Below are 23,062 nucleotides of genomic sequence, written 5' to 3' on the forward strand. Positions count from 1 at the left end.
GGAGCTGAACAACTTCTGGAGAGCTACAGGTTTCCCATCTTTGCTCTATTACAATGATACAAAAACAGAAACAGAAAAATAAAATCCTGTATGCAACAAAATGAATGTCAGATACTCACTAAGTGTATATATCTTCTTCCCCAAGAGAATAATCAAGTGCTCAGCAAACCAATGAAACAATTTTATGGTTTCAAGCTACCTTTTAATGTAGCAAGGCAATGAAGGCTGCTTTCAAAAACTAGACAGCATGCATAAATAGGACAGATACACCCTTCCCTTTTTTAAATAAGGGGGAAAGTAGTTTCAGCTGCTCCTGCCATGAGCCACACAGCAGAGCAGTAAAGTCTCTGGTGCTGTTATATCCCAGGAGCTTGACAATGCCAAATGTTGTATAGAGGTTTCTCTCGGTGAGCCCTGTCCCCACCCAGTTCAGTTTGCAAGCCTACCATAGGGGATCGCCCATAGGCAACCACAGCGGCTGCGGCTGCAGCAGCACTCATTTGCGGGGACATGTTGTGTAGGCTGGCATAGGCTGCTCCTGGGCTGGTCAGCTCTCCATTCATGCCAGCATGTGGTACCATTCCAAACGGAGCAGGGTACGGTCCGGGAACAGCAAGAGGTGTCCTCAAGCCAGCAGCTGCAGTACAATAAGAAGACATATTGATGCTCAGGACAGTTTCCTTTGTCGTCCCTCTTCACAGAAAGCAACAAGCACCCTGGAATTCCACATGGGTGCTTCTTCCACAAAACCCAAACTATTGTGTCCACAGCGCTAGCTATAATCCAAACTGTGCTTAACATCATCTCCAAATTGCAGCTGTGCAGACCAGAACCTGCATATTTATGGATTCCAGAAACATGGGAGCCGAGGGGCCTGTAGCCCTCACCCCAAGGTTGGCCAGGGTAGTGGTGCCTAAGCCGTGTCCCCAGCAATGATCGGGGGGCGGAGGAGATGGCTGCTATAGTAAAAGGGGACTGACAGGTAGAAGTGAGTGGAGGGTACAGCCTCCTTCTTCTCTGAAGCAAATAATATGCTTTAGAGTGTTCCATAGTTGAATTCCTTTAAGTGCTCTATAATTTTAACTTTGATCAATTACTAGTTCTCAAAAAAAAATTATTATAGAACTGTGCATATGATTGTGATAAACCCACTTCAACAATACTGAATGTGATAGCTTTTAACATTTGCCCATTAAAGAAGCAGATGTAAAGAAGCACATGAAAATGTAGATAATATTCATCACATCCTGACTGCCTGCAGCACTCTCTCTCACACTCCCCACACCCCATGAGAAACACTTCCAGAGGTCGCTGGGCATATTTCTTTCGAGACTGGGCATAATTTATAACATTTGGTGCTGCAACCGACTGCAGTTAGCACGCAGAAGCGCATGGTGCCGTTCTGTGTTTGTCATTATGCGCACTTCAACAAACATTAGCTGTCTCAGTCTCAAATATGGGATAATAGTTTCAGAAAGGAACTAGCACTTGGAATAATGATCAGAAATTCAAACTATGTTAGTATTTCAGAAGGCAGCAGCATGCAAACACATCAGAAACAGAGAGAGACAGACACAAGCTAGGGGAGCTATTAACACATCATTCTTTTTGATAATGATCATAAGTATTCATGAAGGAAACAACATCAAAAGAGGTTTGTGTTACCTGCTTGGTTGACCAGAGGGTCCATTGGTGGAGGTTTGCCAAGGCCTGGACGAAGGCCTGGAGTGGCACTGGTTCCTGGGGTTGGCACATCACTTCGTGGGGTTGGTGTGCTGGACTTCAGAACCGGTGTGCTGCCCTTTTCATGCTGGTATCAAGAAACATTGCTTTTTATCCAGGCCATGTTACACAATTGATCACAACAGCAACTGAGATGTTGAGTGCTAACTGCCTAATTCTCTAGACTTATTTTCCTAAATTCCAAGGAACATTAGCAGCATTTGTGCTGTATGTGAAAACGAGAGCTTTTAAATTAGGATTTAAACACCAGAGAGAGAGAGAGAGAGAGAAGACCAATTTAAATCATTGATATAAATCAAGATTCCAATTTGAAAATTCACATTACCTGTATAGCATACTAACTGGTTGCCATAACAATAAAAATGTAATGGTTTTCAACTAAATAGAGGTTGGACCCGAAAAGTGGTATATAAATAAAACATAAGAGATATAAATAAAACATAACATAACATTTAGAAAATCTAGGAGAATAGTCACAAAAGAATCTAAAAAGAAATCAATGCTGCTTTGTCTGGTCGGGAGTCAAAATATTCATACATTTGGTTAACTGATCAGTTCAAATAATTGAAAGGTATTAAATTAGTTTACAACATCACCCATGTACAGAAGGGTCAATGGATGATGCTAATGACAGAAGATCACACTGCTTAGATCCTAATGCCTAAAATGTGTGTCTAAATATTGAATACTTTCTCAGATTAATCCAAAGGTCCTAGAGACAAATGTGTGTTTGACAATCTGTTGAGAGCTGCAGCCTAGAAAACTTAACTGTTTTGACTTTCGACAAATTAATTTGACAGAATTGCAATCCATATCTCAGTGAACTGAAAGGGCAAAATTCTCACTGATCTTGAGAGAGCTGGACTTAAACAAGTGTTTGATTAGAAGGCATTTCATTTATTAGTTGCACAACCACCTTATGGTTTCTTAGGTGGTGGATCACTCCCCCAATCTAACACCACCCCCTGACATGTACCATTTACACAAGAAGTTGAAATAGATAATTATTAGGCATCCAAATATACAACAGTGGTCAGGCCAGAGGGGTAACACTCACCAAACCAATTTCTTTGGATTTCATGGAAGTAGAACTTCCAGATGAGGCAGTGGATGCTGGGCTGCTAGAGGCATCTTTCTTCAAGAGGCGGTTCTTGTCTATGCCGTTCTCACGTGGTGAATGAGCAGGACTTGCCCGTGGAGATGAAGGGTCCTGGGTGGTTTGCAGGCAAGGCAAAGGCAAAACAAGCACTGAATTAAAAAGTTCCTGATCCAGGGCTGCCTTCAGATGGCTTCTAAAAGCTGTATAGTTATTTAGCTCCTTGACATCTGATGGGAGGGTGTTCTACAAAGAGGACACCCCTACCAAGAAGGCCCTCTGTCTAATACCCTGTAGCTTCAAGAAGGACACTGACAAACTGGAACGTGTCCAGAGGAGGGCAACCAAAATGGTCAAAGGCCTGGAAACGATGCCTTATGAGGAACGGCTAAGGGAGCTGGGCATGTTTAGCCTGGAGAAGAGGAGGTTAAGGGGTGATATGATAGCCATGTTCAAATATATAAAAGGATGTCACATGGAGGAGGGAGAAAGGTTGTTTTCTGCTGCTCCAGAGAAGCAGACACGGAGCAATGGTTCCAAACTACAAGAAAAAAGATTCCACCTAAACATTAGGAAGAACTTCCTGACAGTAAGAGCTGTTCGACAGTGGAATTTGCTGCCAAGGAGTGTGGTGGAGTCTCCTTCTTTGGAGGTCTTTAAGCAGAGGCTTGACAACCATATGTCAGGAGTGCTCTGGTGGTGTTTCCTGCTTGGCAGGGGGTTGGACTCGATGGCCCTTGTGGTCTCTTCCAACTCTATGATTCTATGATTCTATGATTCACTTCTCGCAGTGAAGGAACCACCAGAAGGCCTTCAGATTAAGAACTCCAAACCATCCATGACTTGTGGTGAAAGTATTCTGGCCTCTGCATGGGAAATCACTACTATTGTGCCTCACTCCCCTGAGCCTATCCAAGAGACCAGTGACCACAGGGAGGACTACTGTAACTCAGATATTCAACCAGAGATAAGCAAAAGCAATCCACAAATTTCAGAAACATGGTGCAGTGCCTTGGGGAAAAAACCCCACTTCCAGTTATATACATTCCAGTGCAAAGCAACTTACCTCATTGGACACATCCACGACTAAGTTGTCGTCGCTTTTGTCCCCATCACTGTCCTAAATTTGAAAACAAAGTATTTGTTTTTGGTCAGTACACTTTACTACAGTATGTCTATTCACTTTAGCTGTAAAGACCAAACATAAATACAGATCAAATACATTGCAAGTCCAAGGCTTAAACAATACAAATAGAGATATAGAGATATAGACAGATATAGAGAGTGGTTTTTCCCCACACACAAAATGTTTAGGGGTACTCTCATTTTCCTACTCATATTGAAATACTGTCCCTCAATGAGGCCAAACTTAGATTCACAAAATGTTTAGGGGTATGCGTCCCCCTGCGTCCCCTGGGGAAAAAAGCACTGGATATAGATATAGAGAGAAAGAAGAGTTTGGATTTGATATCCTGCTTTATCACTACCCGAAGGAGTCTCAAAGCGGCTAACATTCTCCTTTCCCTTCCTCCCCGACAACAAACACTCTGTGAGGTGAGTGGGGCTGAGAGACTTCAGAGAAGTGTGACTGGCCCAAGGTCACCCAGCAGCTCCATGTGGAAGAGCGGGGAATCGAACCCTGTTCCCCAGATTGCAAGACTACCGCTCTTAACCACTACACCACACTGACTCTTTTTTTTGAAGTGCATCTAGCATCTTCATTGTAGTTTCTGCTGTTTGCTGAGGATGCCCCTCTTTAGCCAGCTTCTATTGTTCTGCTAATTTCTGTCATTGATGGTGCTGCTACTGGGGGCTGCCTGGTTGGCACTGACCCATGACTTCAGCAGGTGGGGCTTTTCACAAATGAGGAACCACCAAGAGAAGGCTCTGTCATGGGTAGAGATGGGAAGGCCTGGGGGAAAAAAACAGAAAAAGGGGGGGCGGGCACCAGGTTTTTTCCATTTTTCCCCAAAGCCTTTTCCCCCGGAAAATTTGAAAGAAAAAAAATGTGTGGAATATTCAAACTATATCAAACTGCTTTTTTTCAATTTTTCCAGAAAAAAATGGCTTTGGGGGGAAAAGGGGGGCGTTCCTGGTTCCCTCCCCCAATTTTTCTGGTTTTTTTCCAGGCCATCCCATCTCTACCCATGACAGAGCCTTCACATTGGTGGTTCCCCATTTGTGAAAAGTCCCACCTGATGAAGATTATCTGTCTTCCACCTTTTTTTAAAAATGTATTTATTTGATTTTGGTAAAGATACAAACAGTAGGCTTAAACGTATTGCATCATTTTTAAAGAAAGTACAATAAATCAATATCGCTGATGTGTGGACATGGTCATTATAATAAGGTAATACAAAGAAATATATAGAAAGCAATACAGTTAGCCAAGATCTGTGAATGTTAACCATAAGTTAATATGCATTTGAAAAGATATAAAATTGTTTTCTTTATTGCATGCAATTTTTTTAAAAAGGTACCATATATCACCAAAGTTGTCTCTTTCATTTCCTTTTCCAAATGCTTTCATCTTGTATGTTAACTTTTCCACTGGGCCACTGGACCACATTTCTTGATACCATACAGTATCTCCCTCATTACTGACTTCCAAGAGAAATTTAAAAATATTCCTGTTTACCCAAGCACTTGATGACCATATGTTACTATTCCTGGCAACCTTGAAATCATTGGCTGATAAATGTGTTTTTTAAAAGATTTTCAAAGAATGTATTAATCTGTTGTTATAATATTTTATGATATCAATGTTTGTTGTCATTGGCTTCTTTGGGAAGATTATAAACTGAATTACTATTAATAATCATTATTGTTCTGGGATGCTTTTATGTGGAATGATTTCACTTCTTTTCATAACTGTATAAACTGTTTTATTTGTTTTTAGTTGGATGAGTACATGATAGCAATCTTTCCTCGGACCTTATGGTGAATGACAGGTAAGAAATGAATGGATGGATGGATGGATGAATCATAACCAGATAAAAAGAGAACATCAATTTCTGTACAAAAATAAAAACATACCTGACAAATGTGCTAGATCAGGGGGGGCCAACTCCCAAGAGATTGCGATCTACTCACAGAATTAAAAACTGGCAGTGATCTACCCCCTTTGGGGCGGTTCAGGTCAGTGATCTACCGGTAGATCACAATCTACCTGTTAGATGTGCCTGTGCTAGATAATCTGATATACAAGGTGGCACCTGATCCCCACTCTCCCATGAGTCTCTTGCTTTTGCTCTTCACCTGTAGGTTAAAGCATTCTACTCTGTTTCTACTCTGGGAATGTCTCAAATGGTCTCCCATCCATAGAACACACACTGCCAGACAGGCTTAGGTTTGGCAGCAGAACTACACTTCAGGCATTATCTGGGCTAAAGATATCCTATTGTTAGTATGGTTATCAAGGATCACAGAAGCAAGGTCATTCATTAACAAGAAAAAGCCCAGTTCAGACATAATGGCAGCCTTAATGACAGCACTCTTGGAATGATGAGAGCTGCAGGTATCCTGGCAACCTGACAGAATTCAGAGAAAAGGTGCTGAGAGACCCAGAAGGTGGTGAGGAAAGGAAGGGAAAGAACCACAATTCATAACTAATAAGATCAAAGTCTTGACATCCCTTTATGTGAAGCAAAGGTTAGGCTGCCAGTGTTCACTCCTTCACATACATGACCATATGAAGCCCAGCTATGAGTTCCTCCATACATGCACAGAATCTGAACCTAAGTTAATCATCGTTGACAGATTTACTTACATAGTGGCTCGAGTCCTTATCATCCACCTTTCTTTTTTTCATGTCATTGGAATAGTCAGGTCCATTCCTTCGTTTATCTGTGCTCCGCAGGCTATCCGGAACCAAGAGTGAGTTACTCTGTAAAGACAAACACAAGGTCGTAGACATTTACCTTAAAGATCTCCTTGCACACATTTCCTAAGCTTGAAATAGGCACATGATACCCTTGCATTCATTTCCAGATAGCATTTTACTATTCAAGTACATTAATTGCATTTCCAGATAGTACTTTACAAACATAAAAACCTTAAAAGCAGATTCAGATACCCACAAAGCAGCTGTTTTAGGAAATAGGTTTGTGCAAGTCACCTGAATCAAAGAGCTTGTTATTATATATAGTCTTATTCGAATGCTTTTTATGGGGAGAAATTCAGGGGCTATTTACTCATGAAAAATATTTCAGCCAAGCATAAAGCATTTGTGCTTCTGAAAAGGAGTTTGTCTTAATCTCTTCTTAATTTACAGTCTGCCTTAAAATTTGCATTGCTAATAGTTAATATACTACTCCTCCTTTAAGTGAAAGCCTGTGGAAAGGAGCAGACAGCAGGAATGCCAGCTCTATTTAGATCTCAGCTGAACAGTTAAGAGTGGCTCCAGTTTGAGGGTCACCAACCTTTTTGGTGCACATTTGGAAACTGAAGAAAACCACAGGCATCAGGCACACGACATCAAAATATATTTTGTTGTCTACAACAGAATGCTTCTTTCAAGCCTATTTTGGCCAGGGCAGGTGGAAGAGGAATTTGTAGATACCTGTGGCTGCCATGTTGTTCTAGATAAATAGAAATTTGATATGCCTGCATCTCTCTGTACTCAACAAAAAGATTTACGTAAGAAACTGGTATAACAGAGGTGGGGAACATGTGAACCTCCAGAGGACCTTCAGCTCCCAACTGTTAGCTAGTATGGCCAATAGTCAAGGATGCTACAAGATGTAGTCCACCAGGATCTGGAGGTCCACAGGAGGCGTGGTTATTATTAAATTTGTGTACCACCCTTTATCTGAAGACCACAGGGCAGTTCACAACAGGTTCCCACCTTTCAGCTATCAAGCCATACAAGAAGAATATAATACGTCCTTCAGATTCACGAATCTTTCCTGTTTTATACTTTACTCCTATATCGCTTTGTTTTAAATATGCTGTACACCAATCAGGAATGTTTTGTATTTGCAGCTTAAATTATTGTAAGTAAATAAGCAAATGTAAGCTTTAATCTGCTTGTGTGTCATCCTACTCAGAGCAGACACAGAGAAATTAATGGACTTGAGTCCAATTATTTCAGTGAGTCTGCTCGGAGTATGACTAATGTTGGATATCACCCATAAGAATCATAAACTGAAGAAACACAAAGCAGTACGAAGCGAAATGACCTTACTGCCTAACTGATAAAACACACAAATGGTTGGTCTCAGCCAATTTACTGCTTAGCACTTCTTTAAAATAACAATAACAAAAAAACAAAAAAAAACCCACTTCCAACATAAAACTCAGAATGTGAAAGGAAGGCCAAAATGCAAGAGCAAGAACTAATTGTTTCCACAATCTACAGGCTACTTTCTTTTAGATAATGCTAAGTACAAACTGTTGACCCAAAGGGGAAGAGAGGCATTTGAGATATTTCTGGGTCACATGATAATTTGACATGCCTCCAATTCTCATCTTCCCTCCAGCAAAAGCATTAAACATGTCACAATGGGTTCTTTTAAGTTCAGGATTAGCATATGCAAGAAGGGCAATTTGTTCAATGGTGTGTTAATGCCATGAACAATGCTGAATGAATGGTTGGTGGAGGGGGGAGAGAAGAGGGCTCTTTTCACAAAGACCTGACAAGCCTCATTTCTGAAAGTCATCTTTACAAGGAAGCATAATGCTAACATACTTTAACAAAAGGTATACAAAAAAAAAAAAAATCTACCCGCACCACTACTTCAAAGAAAACTGTTATTCACATATTAATAATTACACCTGAAAGCAAAAAAAGGTAATATTACTAAGCGCTTCTCTCCCCCCCACCAACCCCCCCCCCAAGACAACCACCCTAGGAGCTTTGTAGTCCTCATACACCAATTCTTAACAGCAAGGAGAAAAGAAAACAAGACAAACAAGGGCACCTAAAACAATCTGAACTTTCTTCAGCACTCCAAGAATCACACTTTAAAAGCAAGCTTCAACCCCTTTTATTTCTGACTATTCAAGCTCAACACACACTAAGGATCTTACACAAAGCATATGGGAGGGTCTAATGAAATCAAGTAAAAAGCAGCTCACAGTCATGTCTTTACCGCAGTGTTCTGTGGCTGAAAAGGCAGGTTTGTAGGATCACTGAACTCATTAGCTTGAAATATACAAGGTTGGGTTTTTGTTTTCTACCCCCTGGGTGACTCAAGGAAACTAGGAAGGCTCAATGGAGAAACTGGGAGCAAATATTAAGTTCCCATTTTGAAAGATCTTTTAATACCAAAACACAAACATCCACACACATACTTTACAGAACGTTGCTAGCAGACAGGTATGTTTGTGTATAAGAGAGGGGGGGGGATATAAGACCCACCAAGTGTGTAGAGATCCATATTTCATGAATATTCACTGTCCCAAGACAGCATCTCAATATATTCCACCCAGCCTTCACCATTACAACTTAGTTCCAGCCCCCCCTAAAATTTCCTTCTCTGTTAAAATATCAATTCTTATTTGCAGGTGCTTATGCTTTGAACATCTTCTCCAAAATGTTTTTTGTGCTGCCACCACTGGTTTCTTTAAACCTCAGATCTTTTCCCAAGTCTTCCATGAAGCATGTGGTTGAAATGGGCATTCTTATCACAAAGACTTGAAACCAATGCCAAGTATGTTGAGGTGCATTTGTCCACCTTTGCCCTGGCTAAAACTGGAAATAAGTGGTCCCTTCTTTGGGGGCAATGTGTAAACTACCACCCTAAGCCCAAGAGATGACACTAAATTCATGTTGAGCCTAGAAAGCCAAGATCCCGCTGTCATTGGGAGTCATTTGTGATGACCTCAGAGGCATGTGGAGTGTTGAAAGAGTCTACACTGGGAAGGGTCCTGGGGGCACATGAGGGGCCCAAAATCCTCTTGGGAGGCCTGCGCCATTGGAGACATTTGCAAGCATCTGGTGGATGGAAAACCCTTGACAGACCTCCTAATCTAGCAAAACATCTTGCATTATAAAAGAATGAAGCAGCTCACCATTATCACAGGACAATAGAGCTGAAAGGGGACAAAGAGGACAACCCCTTGCAATGCAGGAATTACAACATTCATGCCAGAATTTTGCCTTGGGAAATATGGAATTTGATCAGACAAAAATTCTGAAATTTTCAGAATTTCAGAACTTTCCAGAGAAAAAGGTTGTACTTCAATTGGGAAGTTTTATATTGGCAGGGCCTCAGGCTCAAGATTAGATTGAAGCTCCAATGACAGTGCTAACCATACTGAGCTAGATGGATCACTGGTATGATTCAGTCTAAGGCAGATTCCTATTTACATTACAACAGGACCCCAATGACTTGTCCACTGATACAGCTCTGATTTTTTCACTGCTTCACAGAAAACAAAAGCTCTCAAAATGGCTGGCACTTTCTATTGATCTACAGTGCTTACCTTATGAAATTTTGAAAGCACGTTAATTTTTAATATCATGCACTGCAATTTATAATACTAAGTATGGTTTGAAATCAATTTGGCATTGGTTACAAGACCATTCTCATAATCAGCATTTGCACCAGCACTATCTGTTGTAATGTTATCATAGCAATGCTTCTATAATTCCATAAGTAGTACAATACTGTGATTGAAAAAGCGGGGGGTAGAGACCGGAAGTTTCTCTTCAAATCAAGTGTTATAGAAATGTACTGACAGGTGTGACCAAGAATAAAGCTTTTTTTGCGGTGCTGCTCCACGTATGGAATATTCTGCCTAGAACTATTTGCTTGCCACCTGTTTCACTGACTGATGCCAAATGTTTTATTTTCCCTGAGTATTTGATGCGTACTTATTGTCACTGCTTCCCTTTTAATCTGCATTTTACACTTTATGTTGGGAGTGTGTATTGAGATTTCTAATGTTTAGTGAGGAAGGGCCATAGCTCAGTGGCAGAACAGATGCTTTGCATGCAGAAGGTCCCAGTTGAATTCCCCAGCATCTCCAGATAGATAAGACTCAGAGAGAACCATTGAGATTTGCCGCCATCAGTGCAGACAGTAGCGAGCAATTCACTCATTCTCAAGTAGTTTTACTATTTGTAAACTGCCTTGGGTGAGCAATAGGAAAAGCAGGATAGGAAGGCTTTGAGTAAGATTGGCAGCAACATCTAGATGACTACTGGATTTGCATGCCTGTATGCCTGTTGATCTTGTGTAGCCCCCTCCAGAGGCAATTTTCAAGGTTCTCAATCCTACACATGGTGGCAGCTGCAGACAATCAGCTGGCTATGAGCAGGCAGTAGACATGTGGGTGTTCTGAGCAGCTGCCATGCTGTTCTTGAAACTCCACCTCAAGTTTGCTTGTTTGTTGGTTGGTTATTTGAATTTATATACTGCCCTATACCTGGAGGGGAAGCAAGTCCCCCCCCCCAAAAAAAGAGACTTTAAATTTTAAAGACTGATAATGTTATGAAGATAGTAATTCTTTTTAAAATAAAGGTTTTGGTCACAGGCAGCAAATGGGAAGAGAGATGGTGAATAAAATAGAACAATTTTTGTAAGAGTCTATGAGAGAAGCTGCTTTTGTATGGAAACCTGAGGTACCAAGATGTCAAAATCCAGACCTTTTGCAGCAGTATCACCCAATTCTATCTTTTGAGATTAGGTTGTGTGCTTTCACGTAATCTTGCCAGTGTTATGGATACACAATGGATCGTGACTCACTAGGATGTGAGATCATTCTCTGGAGTTTACCAAAGCAAATGAATACAGAAATGTTTCTGAAAAACAGACAAGAAATCAACTCACACACCCTGAGCAAAATATAGAGCGGAGCAACAGAGCTAGCAATGGGGGTGGGGAGGGGGAAAAGGGGGGGGACACATACCCAAATATCACTTCTGACAGGCTCAGTGATGGTGTTCATTCAGAAGAAAGGAAATGTGTTTGCTAATTTTGCTATCTTTTTTATTGTAGGATGAATCTTATCTTGGAGGCAGAGTGGCAAAGATCTTCAGTTCCACTCAAGTTGCTAGTGGTTTGCAACACACTGAAGTGAGTAATGAGAATAAATAACAGAAAAAATGGGATGGGGGGACTGTTTCACTTAGGAACTTTATGCATTTCCTGCCAGAAGTACTTGCAGACTCACCAATACGTTTGTCCAAAGTTATCCTCCATCCACTGTGGTATAACTACTGAAGCAGTGGTCAGGTAGAAATGAGCTAACAGTTCAAACTTCTGGCAATATAGAAGTGAAATGTGCATCGCCAAAGGAGGTCAATTGTGGGTAGGTTTTATCCCCACCCACCATCATCAAGATGCCTTCAGTCCTAGATTGCATTTTGCCTTAGCCAGAGGGTCAGGGCTCCCTCACAGCACAGCAGTTAGCAATACAAGTGGCAGTCAAATGTATTTCCCTATATAGTGGGTTACTTTCCTTAATAGCGCTGTTCTTTCACAGGAAATAACTTTGCATACATACAACCCATATTTTTGTTGACAGGTTATGGAGTCTTGACCACATTTGAGTGTTTTTTGTTAAATCAGCAGCTAAACTACAGCAGTAATTATTAATGTGGCTTGGTTGAGGTTTAATATTATTTATTTTGACCACTTTATGGATGCGGAATTTTTAAAACTTTGGACACCTGTTATAGTTATAACTATTTTGTAGTAAAAACACAATGAAACAAAACAAAATGGGGAGGGTTTCAACTCCAGTAGGTGACTGCTTCAGAAACACTTATTTTCCCCTATAGTGGAAAATCCCCAGTTTGAGAGCTTCACCCCTTTGCTCACAAATGCTGCCAATTTTTGCAGAAGTGTCCAAAGTTTAAAAATTCTGGGGTAGACAAAGCAGTATGATCGTTTCATTGAGTTATGCAATCTAAATTGATTGCATTTCTGTCAAATAATTGTTACCACCTTGCTAAGAGAAACATGAAACCAGTTTGTTTCATCTTAATTTCAGTAGACTAGACATTTTAATTGAGGATAATCCCAGCTTTCATGGTCAGAACCCAATTTATCAGGGATTAAGAACATGAAGTCTACATTATTTATCCAGATTGGCCTAAGTGATTAAATCAATTTTTTGAGTAATTCCACCACCACTCCAATTTTTTGGTGCTGTTACTCAAAGATTCCTTTCTACTATAAATTCAAAGTGTAGCTTCTCCTTTGTTTGGGCCTACTCTGTTGAATGGGAATTACCATTAGTTTCAAGGGGCCTTGCACATTAAGTTAGTCCTATTGCAAACAAGATGAATAGTTTAATTACATCAAAACTCTTATTCTTTCAAGGAGCTCAGGGGTGGCATTTGACCTCATTTTAACTGTGAGGTGTTTTAGGGTAAAAAGAACTTGCCCCAAACTTCCCACATGAGCTTCACGGGTTTGAATATGGGATTTCCACACCCAAACCCAGCACTCTAGTAATTGCTATATCATACTGGCACTCAAGGATGCTAAGGCCCCTGTGGCTCTTCTGTCATTAAATTTAAATAGTTAAAACAGTGGGGAAAACTAAAAGGGAAATCTACACAAGGGAATGCAGATCCCACAACACTGTAATTTGTTCAGATGGATTTGCTTAGCTATACTCCCTTCTCCACTTGAGACCCTTTTTTGGCCTGGGGAGCCAAATGAAGGCCTCTGAAGTATGGAAGGGAGTCAAACTGTAAATAAATTTATAAGAATGTGCATGTGTGCACACCCACGCTTGACTATAATTATGCTAAATATTAAGTAGAGGAAAATGTATGCGGATGAATGCCGGGATGGCAAAATGTTTGCACCCAGAATAACCAATATTTACTCATCATGAAATTCTAGCTCCTCTCTTTTCTCAAAGAGGAGCTCAGACTTGCCCCATGAATGCTTCTGTAAGAGTTACACTTTCAAAAGCTGCTAGTATTTGATTATTTATGAATGACAGATGAATGGGTGTTAATAAAGGTGGACACTGTTGCTTCAGCAAGTCATTCTTCAGCTTACTTGCAAGTTCTTTGCCTTAACAGTTTTAAGCACAGCAATTGTGCTGGGGAGGGGAGTGCTAATGTGTTGCACGCACAGAGAACTGAATACTAGGCCTCTGGTGACCAAGAGGCATCCAGGATCACTTCCAGACTACACTCCCAGGGGGAATGTGACCCCACCCAAAGCAGGCAACTCACCAGTTATCTGGATTTGAGGTTTCAGTCAGTTTGTTGGCCCTCATCCAGCCCACCACCAAGTCCAAACAGTGGTCCAGGGCTTGCACAACCCCTCCCAGTTCAGATGGACACCACCAGTGTACTGATCTAAGAATACTTGCAATCACCTTTCTTAGAAAGGGGGCATTTGCAGTAAGGCCGTAGCTCAGTGGCACAGTTTTGGTATTAGAGATAGTGCCTAACATACAACCATCTTTAGGTTTCATTCCAGAAAGAGGTTTGACAGCCTTCTTTACAACGGATCCTGGAGAGGGCAGAAGACAAGTTGGTCTCTTTTTGGTGCTGGGCTGGCAATTAAGAGTAGTTGCTAAAGTAGGGTTGTTTATTGCCCAATTGTGTCTGCCTTTGGACATAGTCATGGTAAGATATTTTGGTTTTAAAAAAGGATGCGCTGCCCCTGGGATTGAGCTAAAGGAGGGTTTAGGAGTTCCTGAGAAGAGAGGCTCTTTTCTGCTAGTTCCATTAGAAGCTTATCAAGGAGGCCCTAAACAGGTGGGCACTGGATGAGGGGATCTAATGTTCCAACATCTGAGCCAAAGCAGCCTTGGCTAGTACATCGCTTGACATGACACAGGCTGAGAGTCTGCCATATAGGCAGCCATAAGAGAGATTACGAATAGGGTTAATCTTTTTATCCCCCTGAATTTGATCTCTAAGCTCATCCAGTCCTGGCAGAGTAGGAGCTTACGCCTGAAGCCTTAAGGGCTGTAGCTGAGGCATCAACATCTCTCTTCAATGTGTTTTCTAACTTGCAGTCAATGTGGTATTTATTATCTGCAGCAGTAAGGCAGGCTGCAGCATTAGACAAAGGCACAACCACAGTATCTTCCCTGGGAGAAGAAAACAAGTCTTCTCTCTCATTAGAGAAGGGGTTGAAGCTTAAGAGAGATTCTGTTTACATTAAGAGACATAATTGGCTCCTGCCACTCATTTTTTAGTGCATGTTCAAAGACAGCTTGTGGCAGCACCAGCAGATTCTTGGCATAAAGTAGACTTGATGTAGGATCAGGTGCTATTGTAGTCGACCCTGTTTTGAAGTGGAAAGAGGAAATAGTCAGGCCTGCTAGGGCTGCCATATTTTGAAGAGCGAAAAAGAGGACACATTTGCCAACTTCTGCTTTCAACTATGGATCACTATGACGACTCTACCCATGAAAAAGAGGTCGTGTCCTGGAAAAAGAAGACATATGGCAAATCTCTGTAGAGGAGTCAAAAGTCTAGTGCTGCCTCAGCCAATGGAAGGGTGCAGGTTTATAATAATAATAATAGTAATAGTAATAGTAATAGTAATAGTAATAGTAATAGTAATAATAATAATAATAATAATAATAATAATAATAATAATGGACCTCAGCGTCTGGGCAGAATGAAGGCCAGGAGAATGAGATATCATTTAGAGCAGCCTTCCCCAACCCTCTCTCTTCTCCCCACCCCACCCCACATTTCCTGGACTACATTCCCCTACAGCATAGCTAATGGTCAGAAATAATGTAAAGTCCAAACATCTGTAGACTAAGGGCTGGAGAAGGCCATACTAGAAAGTATACTCTTACATGGATGGAGGGCAATAGTAGAAACCCCCATTTTCACCTCTGAGGCCCCAGCACAAAATGAACCCTCTAGGCTAGGCTTCCTCAACCTCAGCCCTCCAGATGTTTTTGGCCTACAACTCCCATGATCCCTAGCTAGCAGGACCAGTGGTCAGGGATGATGGGAATTACAGTCTCAAAACATCTGGAGGGCCGAGGTTGAGGAAGCCTGCTCTAGGCTAAAGTCCACATTTATTTAATGAGTTTGTATACTGCTTTTAAAGCAAAAAATTCTTGCCAAAGTGGTTTACAAGCCACTTAAACATAAAAAAACAATTTAAAACCACAAAATAGCATAAAACATCTCAAAATGTATTAAAAACTATTATGAAAAGCCAAAAGACCAACATATAACCAACAGAATATGCAATTATCAAAATCAGGAAATAAAATTGGGGAGTTCTGCAACTCAGAGCGACCTTGTTGCTGAAGGCAGTTAGACCTTAAGGCCTGTTTCAGACATACAAAGTTTGGCGTTTGTCTGACATTGCATGCAATTGCAACCCACAATTGTAGGGCCACAGCTGAAATGGCAAGCACATGGAAGAGGGAAATCTTATTTCCTTTATAGGCAGGCATGTCTGTTGGGCTTCAGAAGCAGATAATAAAGGACAGGAATGTTGGTACTGTAAACCCCCAGCCCCCAAACTATCGAACTAATGAGGGGCAGTAGTTGATGATGAAAGGAAGGGTGTCAGTCATCATTTGATGCTGGTACAACTGGAGCATATTATCCTGAACAGATTGGGAGCCAAGCTTGCATGGAATCTCAGACTGTTAGGGGAAGCAATTAAGAAGGTTCCATATTTCATCTTTGGCAGAGTTCATGGCTTGTAAGGCCATATTCAGATGCCACACTAAACCAAAGTCAGCAAAACAGAAATGAGCTGCAGAAAGTCTCAGGTTCACATGCTTCTCCCTCCAATCTTTTCTTCCGATGCAGCTGCAAGGAGTTTAGACACAACCAATTTTACATAATCATTTATTTTTCTGTTGTCCAAACCAATGATTTGTTTGCCCAAACCAATGATCTGTTGCCCAAACCAACTTTAAAAGATGAGTCACCAAAGTGGTTTGCTTAAACAAATCGTGGTTAATGGCAACCATGGTTTCAGTTTTGGATGCAAAGCTAAACTGTGGTTAATAGAAAACTAACTAACTAACTAACTAACTAACTAACTAACTAACTAACTAACTAAATATTTATAGCCTGCCCATCTGGCTGGGTTTCCCCAGCTACTCTGGGTGGCTCCCAAAAGAATATCAAAAACATGATAAAACACCAAACATGAAAAACTTCCCTAAACAGGGCTGCCTTCAGGTGTCTTCTAAAAGTCAGATAGTTGTTTATTTCCTTGACATCTGATGGGAGGGCATGCCACGGGGCGGGCACCACTACCCAGAAGGCCCTCTGTCTTGTTCCCTGTAACCTCACATCTTGCAGTGAGGGAACCGCCAGAAGGCCCTCGGAGATGGACCTCAGTGTCAGGCAGAACGATGGAGCTGGAGATGCTCCTTCCGGTATACTGGGCCGAGGCTGTTTAGGTGAAAGTTCCCAACTCCTCCTTGCAGCTGCTCCAGGGGAAGTGAGAGGCTGTGTGAGCCCAGGGTTCACTGCAGCTCATTCTCATTGTGCTAAATTATGTCTTGGTATGATGTACAGTAGCTGGTCCTGTTGTAGGGGGTGTCTATTAAGATTCCCTTTAATGCACCCAGAAATGTAGTTAGTTCCTAGCCAGATAGGAAAAAAGTACTCCAGCAGTTTGACAGTCCACGTCCTGCAATGATTCTTACTGTCCACTATAATATATACTTGCAACTAAATCAGGAAAACCCACCTCCTCTCTTTTTCAGGAACAGCTCCAAAAGTGTGATGGCAGGAAGAGTAAATCAGCATACTTACAGTGGAATAAAATGTCTGTCATGCAGAGATGAACACCAAGGTAATATTTGAGGTATTATTAGAGAATACAGAGTACATTTGCTTTACATTCTCCAATTAAGCAGAGTTTATTTGTTTTTTTGCTCACACTTGTGAGCATAACCCTTCTTTATTGCTGAAGCCATCTGATTCCCATTCCAATATACTTTTTAAAATGGCAAGAAATAATGTATTTGGTTGAATTCAAAGTGTCCTTCCACGTGTGGGTGGAGGAACTGTGTTACACCCTGTGCTAGAGTTCTGTAGAAGAGAAGAATCTAAATCCAAGATTTAGTTTCTTCTGCCTGCGCAAACGCTTGTGGAAGCACAGAACTTCTAAGTAACCAACTTATATAGGACACTGCAAGCTCTTCCACTAGAGCTTAGTTCAGCAGTTGCTAATGGTGCTAGCAAATATTTCACTGACTTCTTTCCCAGACTGTTCTGGGAAAGAACAGTCCTTTGGAATAGCTTTTTGGGGGAAAGAAACAGCAGGGCAGGGGGAATAGAGAAACTGGACCAATCATTCACCCTGCCTGCTGGTGGGACTCAGAATCCTGGCTATGTTTTATAGGACATACTTATGAAAGATTAAAAAGTGACCCCTTTAATATACAGTGAAGAGGTATTACGCTTTGAAGAAGCTAGTGTAAGTGGAAGAAGAAAAAGTAAAAGGACTGAAATTAGATCCTAAACTTCTATGACAGGGGTCAGCAAACCTTTTCAGGAGGCGTCTGGTCCACTGTCCCTCAGACCTTGTGGAGAGCCAGACCCACCCTCTCCCAAAGGAACCCCAACCCCGCCCCTGCCACCACTCACGCCGCCGCTGCCTCGCCTTCGGCAGCAATGGTGTCATCCTCTGTATCGGCGGGGCACAGAGTCCATGCCGCTGGCCTGGGTGGTGGAGACATCAGGCCTTAGTTTGCTGACCCCTGCTCTATGACATGCACTGCCCACAAATGAAGGTAAGCATCTCATAGCTAGGAGAGGAAGTTGGAGACGAGTTCTTACATCAGTGTTGTGTCTGAGCAGCTGAAACATACAAGTAGACTAGAGGACAGCGCAACGTAAAATAAGAATGTACAGTCATACCTTGGGTTACAGATGCTTCAGGTTGTGTTTTTTCGGGTTAGGTAAAGGTAAAGGGACCCCTGACCGTTAAGTCCAGTTGTGACCAACTCTGGGGTTGTGGCGCTCATCTCGCTTTATTGGCCGAGGGAGCCGGCATACAGCTTCCGGGTCATGTGGCCAGCAGGACTAAGCCACTTCTGACGAACCAGAGCAGCGCACGGAAACGTCGTTTACCTTCCCGCCAGAGCGGTACCTATTTATCTACTTGCACTTTGACGTGCTTTCAAACTGCTAGGTGGGCAGGAGCAGGGACTGAGCAACGGGAGCTCACCCCGTCGCGGGGATTCAAACCGCCGACCTTCTGATTGGCAAGTCCTAGCTCTGTGGTTTAACCCACAGCGCCACCCGTGTTACGGACTGCCAAAACCTGGAAGTACCGGAACGGATTGCTTCCGGGTTTCGGCGGTCGCATGTGCGCAGAAGCGCCGAATCGCAACCCGTGTGTGTGCAGGTGTGCCACTGCGGGTTGCAAACATGCGTCCCGCATGGATCACGTTTGCAACCCAAGCATCCACTATACTGCAAAGGATAATTATTATTTTTTTAACCAAAAACGAGCAGCAGTTTATTTCAACTGCAAATGAAACACAGTACCCTCTACAACTTCACAGGGATAGACGTGCTTCTGGGATGCGTTCTGACCATGTGACAATGCTCCCTCGCCTCTTGCACACAGTCTCTTGCACTCTTGATCTAGCCCTACTATTGTGGGCAACATATTTGCTCTTCCACCTTTGCCCAAGGCTTTGAAGCAAATTGCAGAAATCTTTAGATGGCTCAATGAAACACATGGGAAGGTTAAAGCAACCCAGTTATATTTCTTGGGGAATGTAACGAACTAAAGATGACCTCACAACTTTGGCAGATATCCCAAATGACTTCTCAAGACTTCCAAGTATCTGGAGGAAAGTCATAAGCAATCCCAACAGAATTTGTACTTCTAATACTCTAATGCACTTTTGAAGTTCCTGCACTCTAGTGTGGAATAAACTGGAAAAATATGAGAGGGGATGAGAAAGACATTCCTTTCACATCTTACAAAACAGTTTCGAATGTGTGAAAACCCTGGAAAATCCAGTTTCAAGGGACATCCCAAAATCAAATAAAAAATTATTTTTAAAAATGCTATCTACTGATTGTAGTACAGATATTCTGCATGACAGACATATTGTCTAAATTAGGCGTATACATGGCCAAAGAATCATGGTGGCCCCTGATACCAACAAAAAAGTTCTCTGATGAACCATGTGAGGGTGAGTAAGTTTTTAAAATCAATAGAACACTTTTTTGAAAAGCCTAAGAGTGACACTAGCAATACATTCCAAGTACAAGACAGATTAGATGGGAAATGTCTGATATACTAATCACAAAAGGAAAGGCAGATTAGATATGAAACATCTGATATGCTAATCAGATACTTAACACATATGTATATGAAAACAAAGTTAGAAAAACTACAAATCCCTGGTATGGCTAATGTGCAAGTTTTTAATCTCACCTGTTTTCACAAGTACACACCTATGCAATGCAATTAATGCAGGCTTGAGCAGTTGCTATCCAAAACCAGATTAGTTTGCAGGGATATTATCATAGCAGCTACAAAAGCTGTTCAATAGAAATTTTATTTTTATTATTCCAACAAAGCACTGCAGTATTCATACCACAGACACTATGCCTATTATCTAAACTAGGAAAGAAGTAGCTAGTAAGCCCTACAGGGAAGAAAATGTGAATATCTGGCTCTCAACTACTGTAGTAACTGAAAAATGTTAATGTTAGCAGGAATATTGGTACTTACTGTGCCCGCATCTCTGTCTGTTCCCGTAGTAACCAAGAAATGCACAGACATGCCCGTTCAGACACAGAGGCAAGAACAGAAATAAAAAAGGGGGGAAAATTAGAACACAAGCCGCGAACAGTTTTAAAATGGCTTTTATTTATATAAGTCATTGCACATTCCTAATACAGTGATTTCCTGAAAATTACATTTTGTAAACATGATTTACAGTTTAACCATACACAAAGCCTAGTTCTTTCCATGACAGAATAAATTACTTTTTTCTTTTTCAAAAATTATTCAAGTGCAATTTTGCCCAATATTTAAAAGTGTCCTAAACAAACCTACAAAACAGTTTTAATGCTCTAAAACTTTCATTTCAACACATTCACCTCAAAATTTGACTCCGTCATTTGCCCACCCTCCCCAGGACTCTTCCCATTAAAGATCACTTTCTTTAATCAAAAAAGATAAAATTACCCATTTATTCTGTTTTAACAATTTTCCACAATATTGTGCGGACCACTGAGGTTACAACTAAGCATCTGTTAGGATGTCAAAATGTCCTGCACTTCATAAAAGCAAGGGATCCTTAGCGATCTCCCAGCTTCAAAGACTGAAAACTTCAAGCTGAATTTTGCTCCAGTGGTATAAATGCAGAGTGCCATTCTTAAACGTTTGGCAACCAGTTTGCTCTCGGCTTTCGCTCAACATAAGCACAATTTCTTTAGAGATGCCTGCCATTTGCAGCAAGGTGCAAAGATGCACCTGGCAATGTCCTAATCAGGCTTTCCATGCCTCTCACCTCTGTGGTGGTCTGCATCATGGTGTTTCTTGTCATCTTTTATTGCCAAGTGAGACTGCCCACCTAGAGCACTGGAGAGGGCAAGGAGGCCAGCGCTGCTCCCAAGCGGAGGAATTCCAGGAGGCTGAAGTCCTGATGGGTGAGGGGTTAGAGGCACTGGGGGTCCATGGCCGTGTGAGAGGTGTTGAGCCTGCAACTGCTGTTGCTGTTATTTGTGGGGTATTTCCAGGCAGAAGCAGCGGCACGTAGACCATTTGGGGGGATGAAAGAAAAGGAGAACTGGTTAGCCAACTGAACTCATTGCTACTTCCAGTTTTCAAAGCCCACACTACTCCAACCTGCTCCAAATAATCACCCCATACCAGGTTTCACAACCGCTAGAATATTTCCTCAGATATCGATCCTCCTTTGTATTACAGAACTGAGCCCTGTAATTTAATCTACAACCTGACTAACAGGAGATTTGTTCAGTCTAGACTCTTGAAGACATCTGGCACCTCTCCAAATCCACCCCCGTATTAACAAAATTAGTGCAGGCAAAACTATACAGTTTGCACACATTCCTCCTACTCAACCCAAAAAACTAATTTCCACTACTACTGTGTTGCGTGATTAATTTTTTTAAAATGGTGACTTGGAAGGTCTGGTCTAAAATAAGGCTTCACCGCAGCTTCCACTAGGAGTATTTCCTGTGCAAAACAGATCAGCTGGGAGTGTTACCTTCCAAATGCATTTCAGCACCCAGCATTTATAGATGTTCCCTATTGCTCCTCTTTCTCCCACCCACACTTATAAACTAACTCCTGCATTAAATACTTGACAGGACAGATGGTTGGTCTGAATGAAAAGTTCACTTTGATTACTGTTATCCTCAGTATGTTACATCTGAGATTTACTTGGACATATTCTAAACCTTGCAGCTTAGTCTACTTGAAGGCCGATCCAAATCCTCTCATTTCTAAAATGTGATAAAATTACTTATGTTTGTAAGTTCTCTAATGCAAGCAGATATTCCCCAAAGCTGAGAGCACTACCAGGTCCTGTGTTGGACACATCCTGTGGCACCAACATACCAATCTCCAACTGCCCCCTTCATTTCAGGTTAGTAGTTACAATTTGATTTAAAAAGCAAAATGGTTGCAACAGTCTATTATAAGTCTAAACAGGAGTACAGTATCAAGTTTAAGAGGAACTTGAACCTGGAGAATATAGAAGAAATATTTCCCCTCTTTTCTATGTACCTTAGATCAAGAATTTCAGATGAACAGGCCTAGTTTTCCATTTTATTTCTCATTTAAAATTTGAAGATGGGGCATTTGGACAGCTAATGAAATTTAGGACTTAAGAGAGCTCGGTTTATAAAAACACTGAGCAATCAAAGACTCATTAGGTGGCTTTGGACAAGTCATGAACTCAGCTACAGTCCCCTCCATCATTAAAAAGCTAGGCAAGAGTTATTGCAAGGACAAGCATTTCATATTACAACTGCTGTAAAAAGGATATTTACAACAATATTTCTCAGTGAGAATCCTAAATGCATTCTAACAAGGCACAGCATGCTAAACACTAGATATACTAGCATACATGTTTCAACAAGCCCATTTCATAACCCATAGTTTATAGCTGGCTGCATTTGAAACTGGCGAGGGTTTGTGACAAACCATAACCGCATGCAGAAGCAAGAGCAAAATGTCCGGGACTTTTAGGTTGACTGCCTTAAAAAAGCTCAACAACCTTTGAATTTGACTTCTAGAAATATGGCAAGCCTGCTGATATGGGCACCAAGCCAAGGGGATGCAAAATATTAAATAAATA

General features: G+C 41.5%; 1 protein-coding gene across 2 annotated transcripts in view; it reads right to left on the reverse strand.

The window, feature by feature from the left end:
* Window positions 1–23,062, reverse strand: part of LOC309352479 (transducin-like enhancer protein 1) — a 75,908-nt gene that overhangs the window by 19,802 nt on the left and 33,044 nt on the right. For both annotated transcript variants that reach the window (XM_081880977.1, XM_081880976.1), the window contains exons 7-13: window positions 21,248–21,452; window positions 20,464–20,480; window positions 6,609–6,725; window positions 3,906–3,959; window positions 2,801–2,953; window positions 1,666–1,810; window positions 447–637 (exon numbers count right to left, since the gene is read on the reverse strand). In XM_081880977.1, coding sequence (XP_081737103.1) covers window positions 447–637; window positions 1,666–1,810; window positions 2,801–2,953; window positions 3,906–3,959; window positions 6,609–6,725; window positions 20,464–20,480; window positions 21,248–21,452 — 882 coding nt within the window. The remainder of the gene's footprint in view (window positions 1–446; window positions 638–1,665; window positions 1,811–2,800; window positions 2,954–3,905; window positions 3,960–6,608; window positions 6,726–20,463; window positions 20,481–21,247; window positions 21,453–23,062) is intronic.

Source organism: Podarcis erhardii (genome assembly GCF_964252035.2).
Source record: "Podarcis erhardii genome assembly, chromosome: 11".
Lineage (NCBI taxonomy): Eukaryota > Metazoa > Chordata > Lepidosauria > Squamata > Lacertidae > Podarcis > Podarcis erhardii.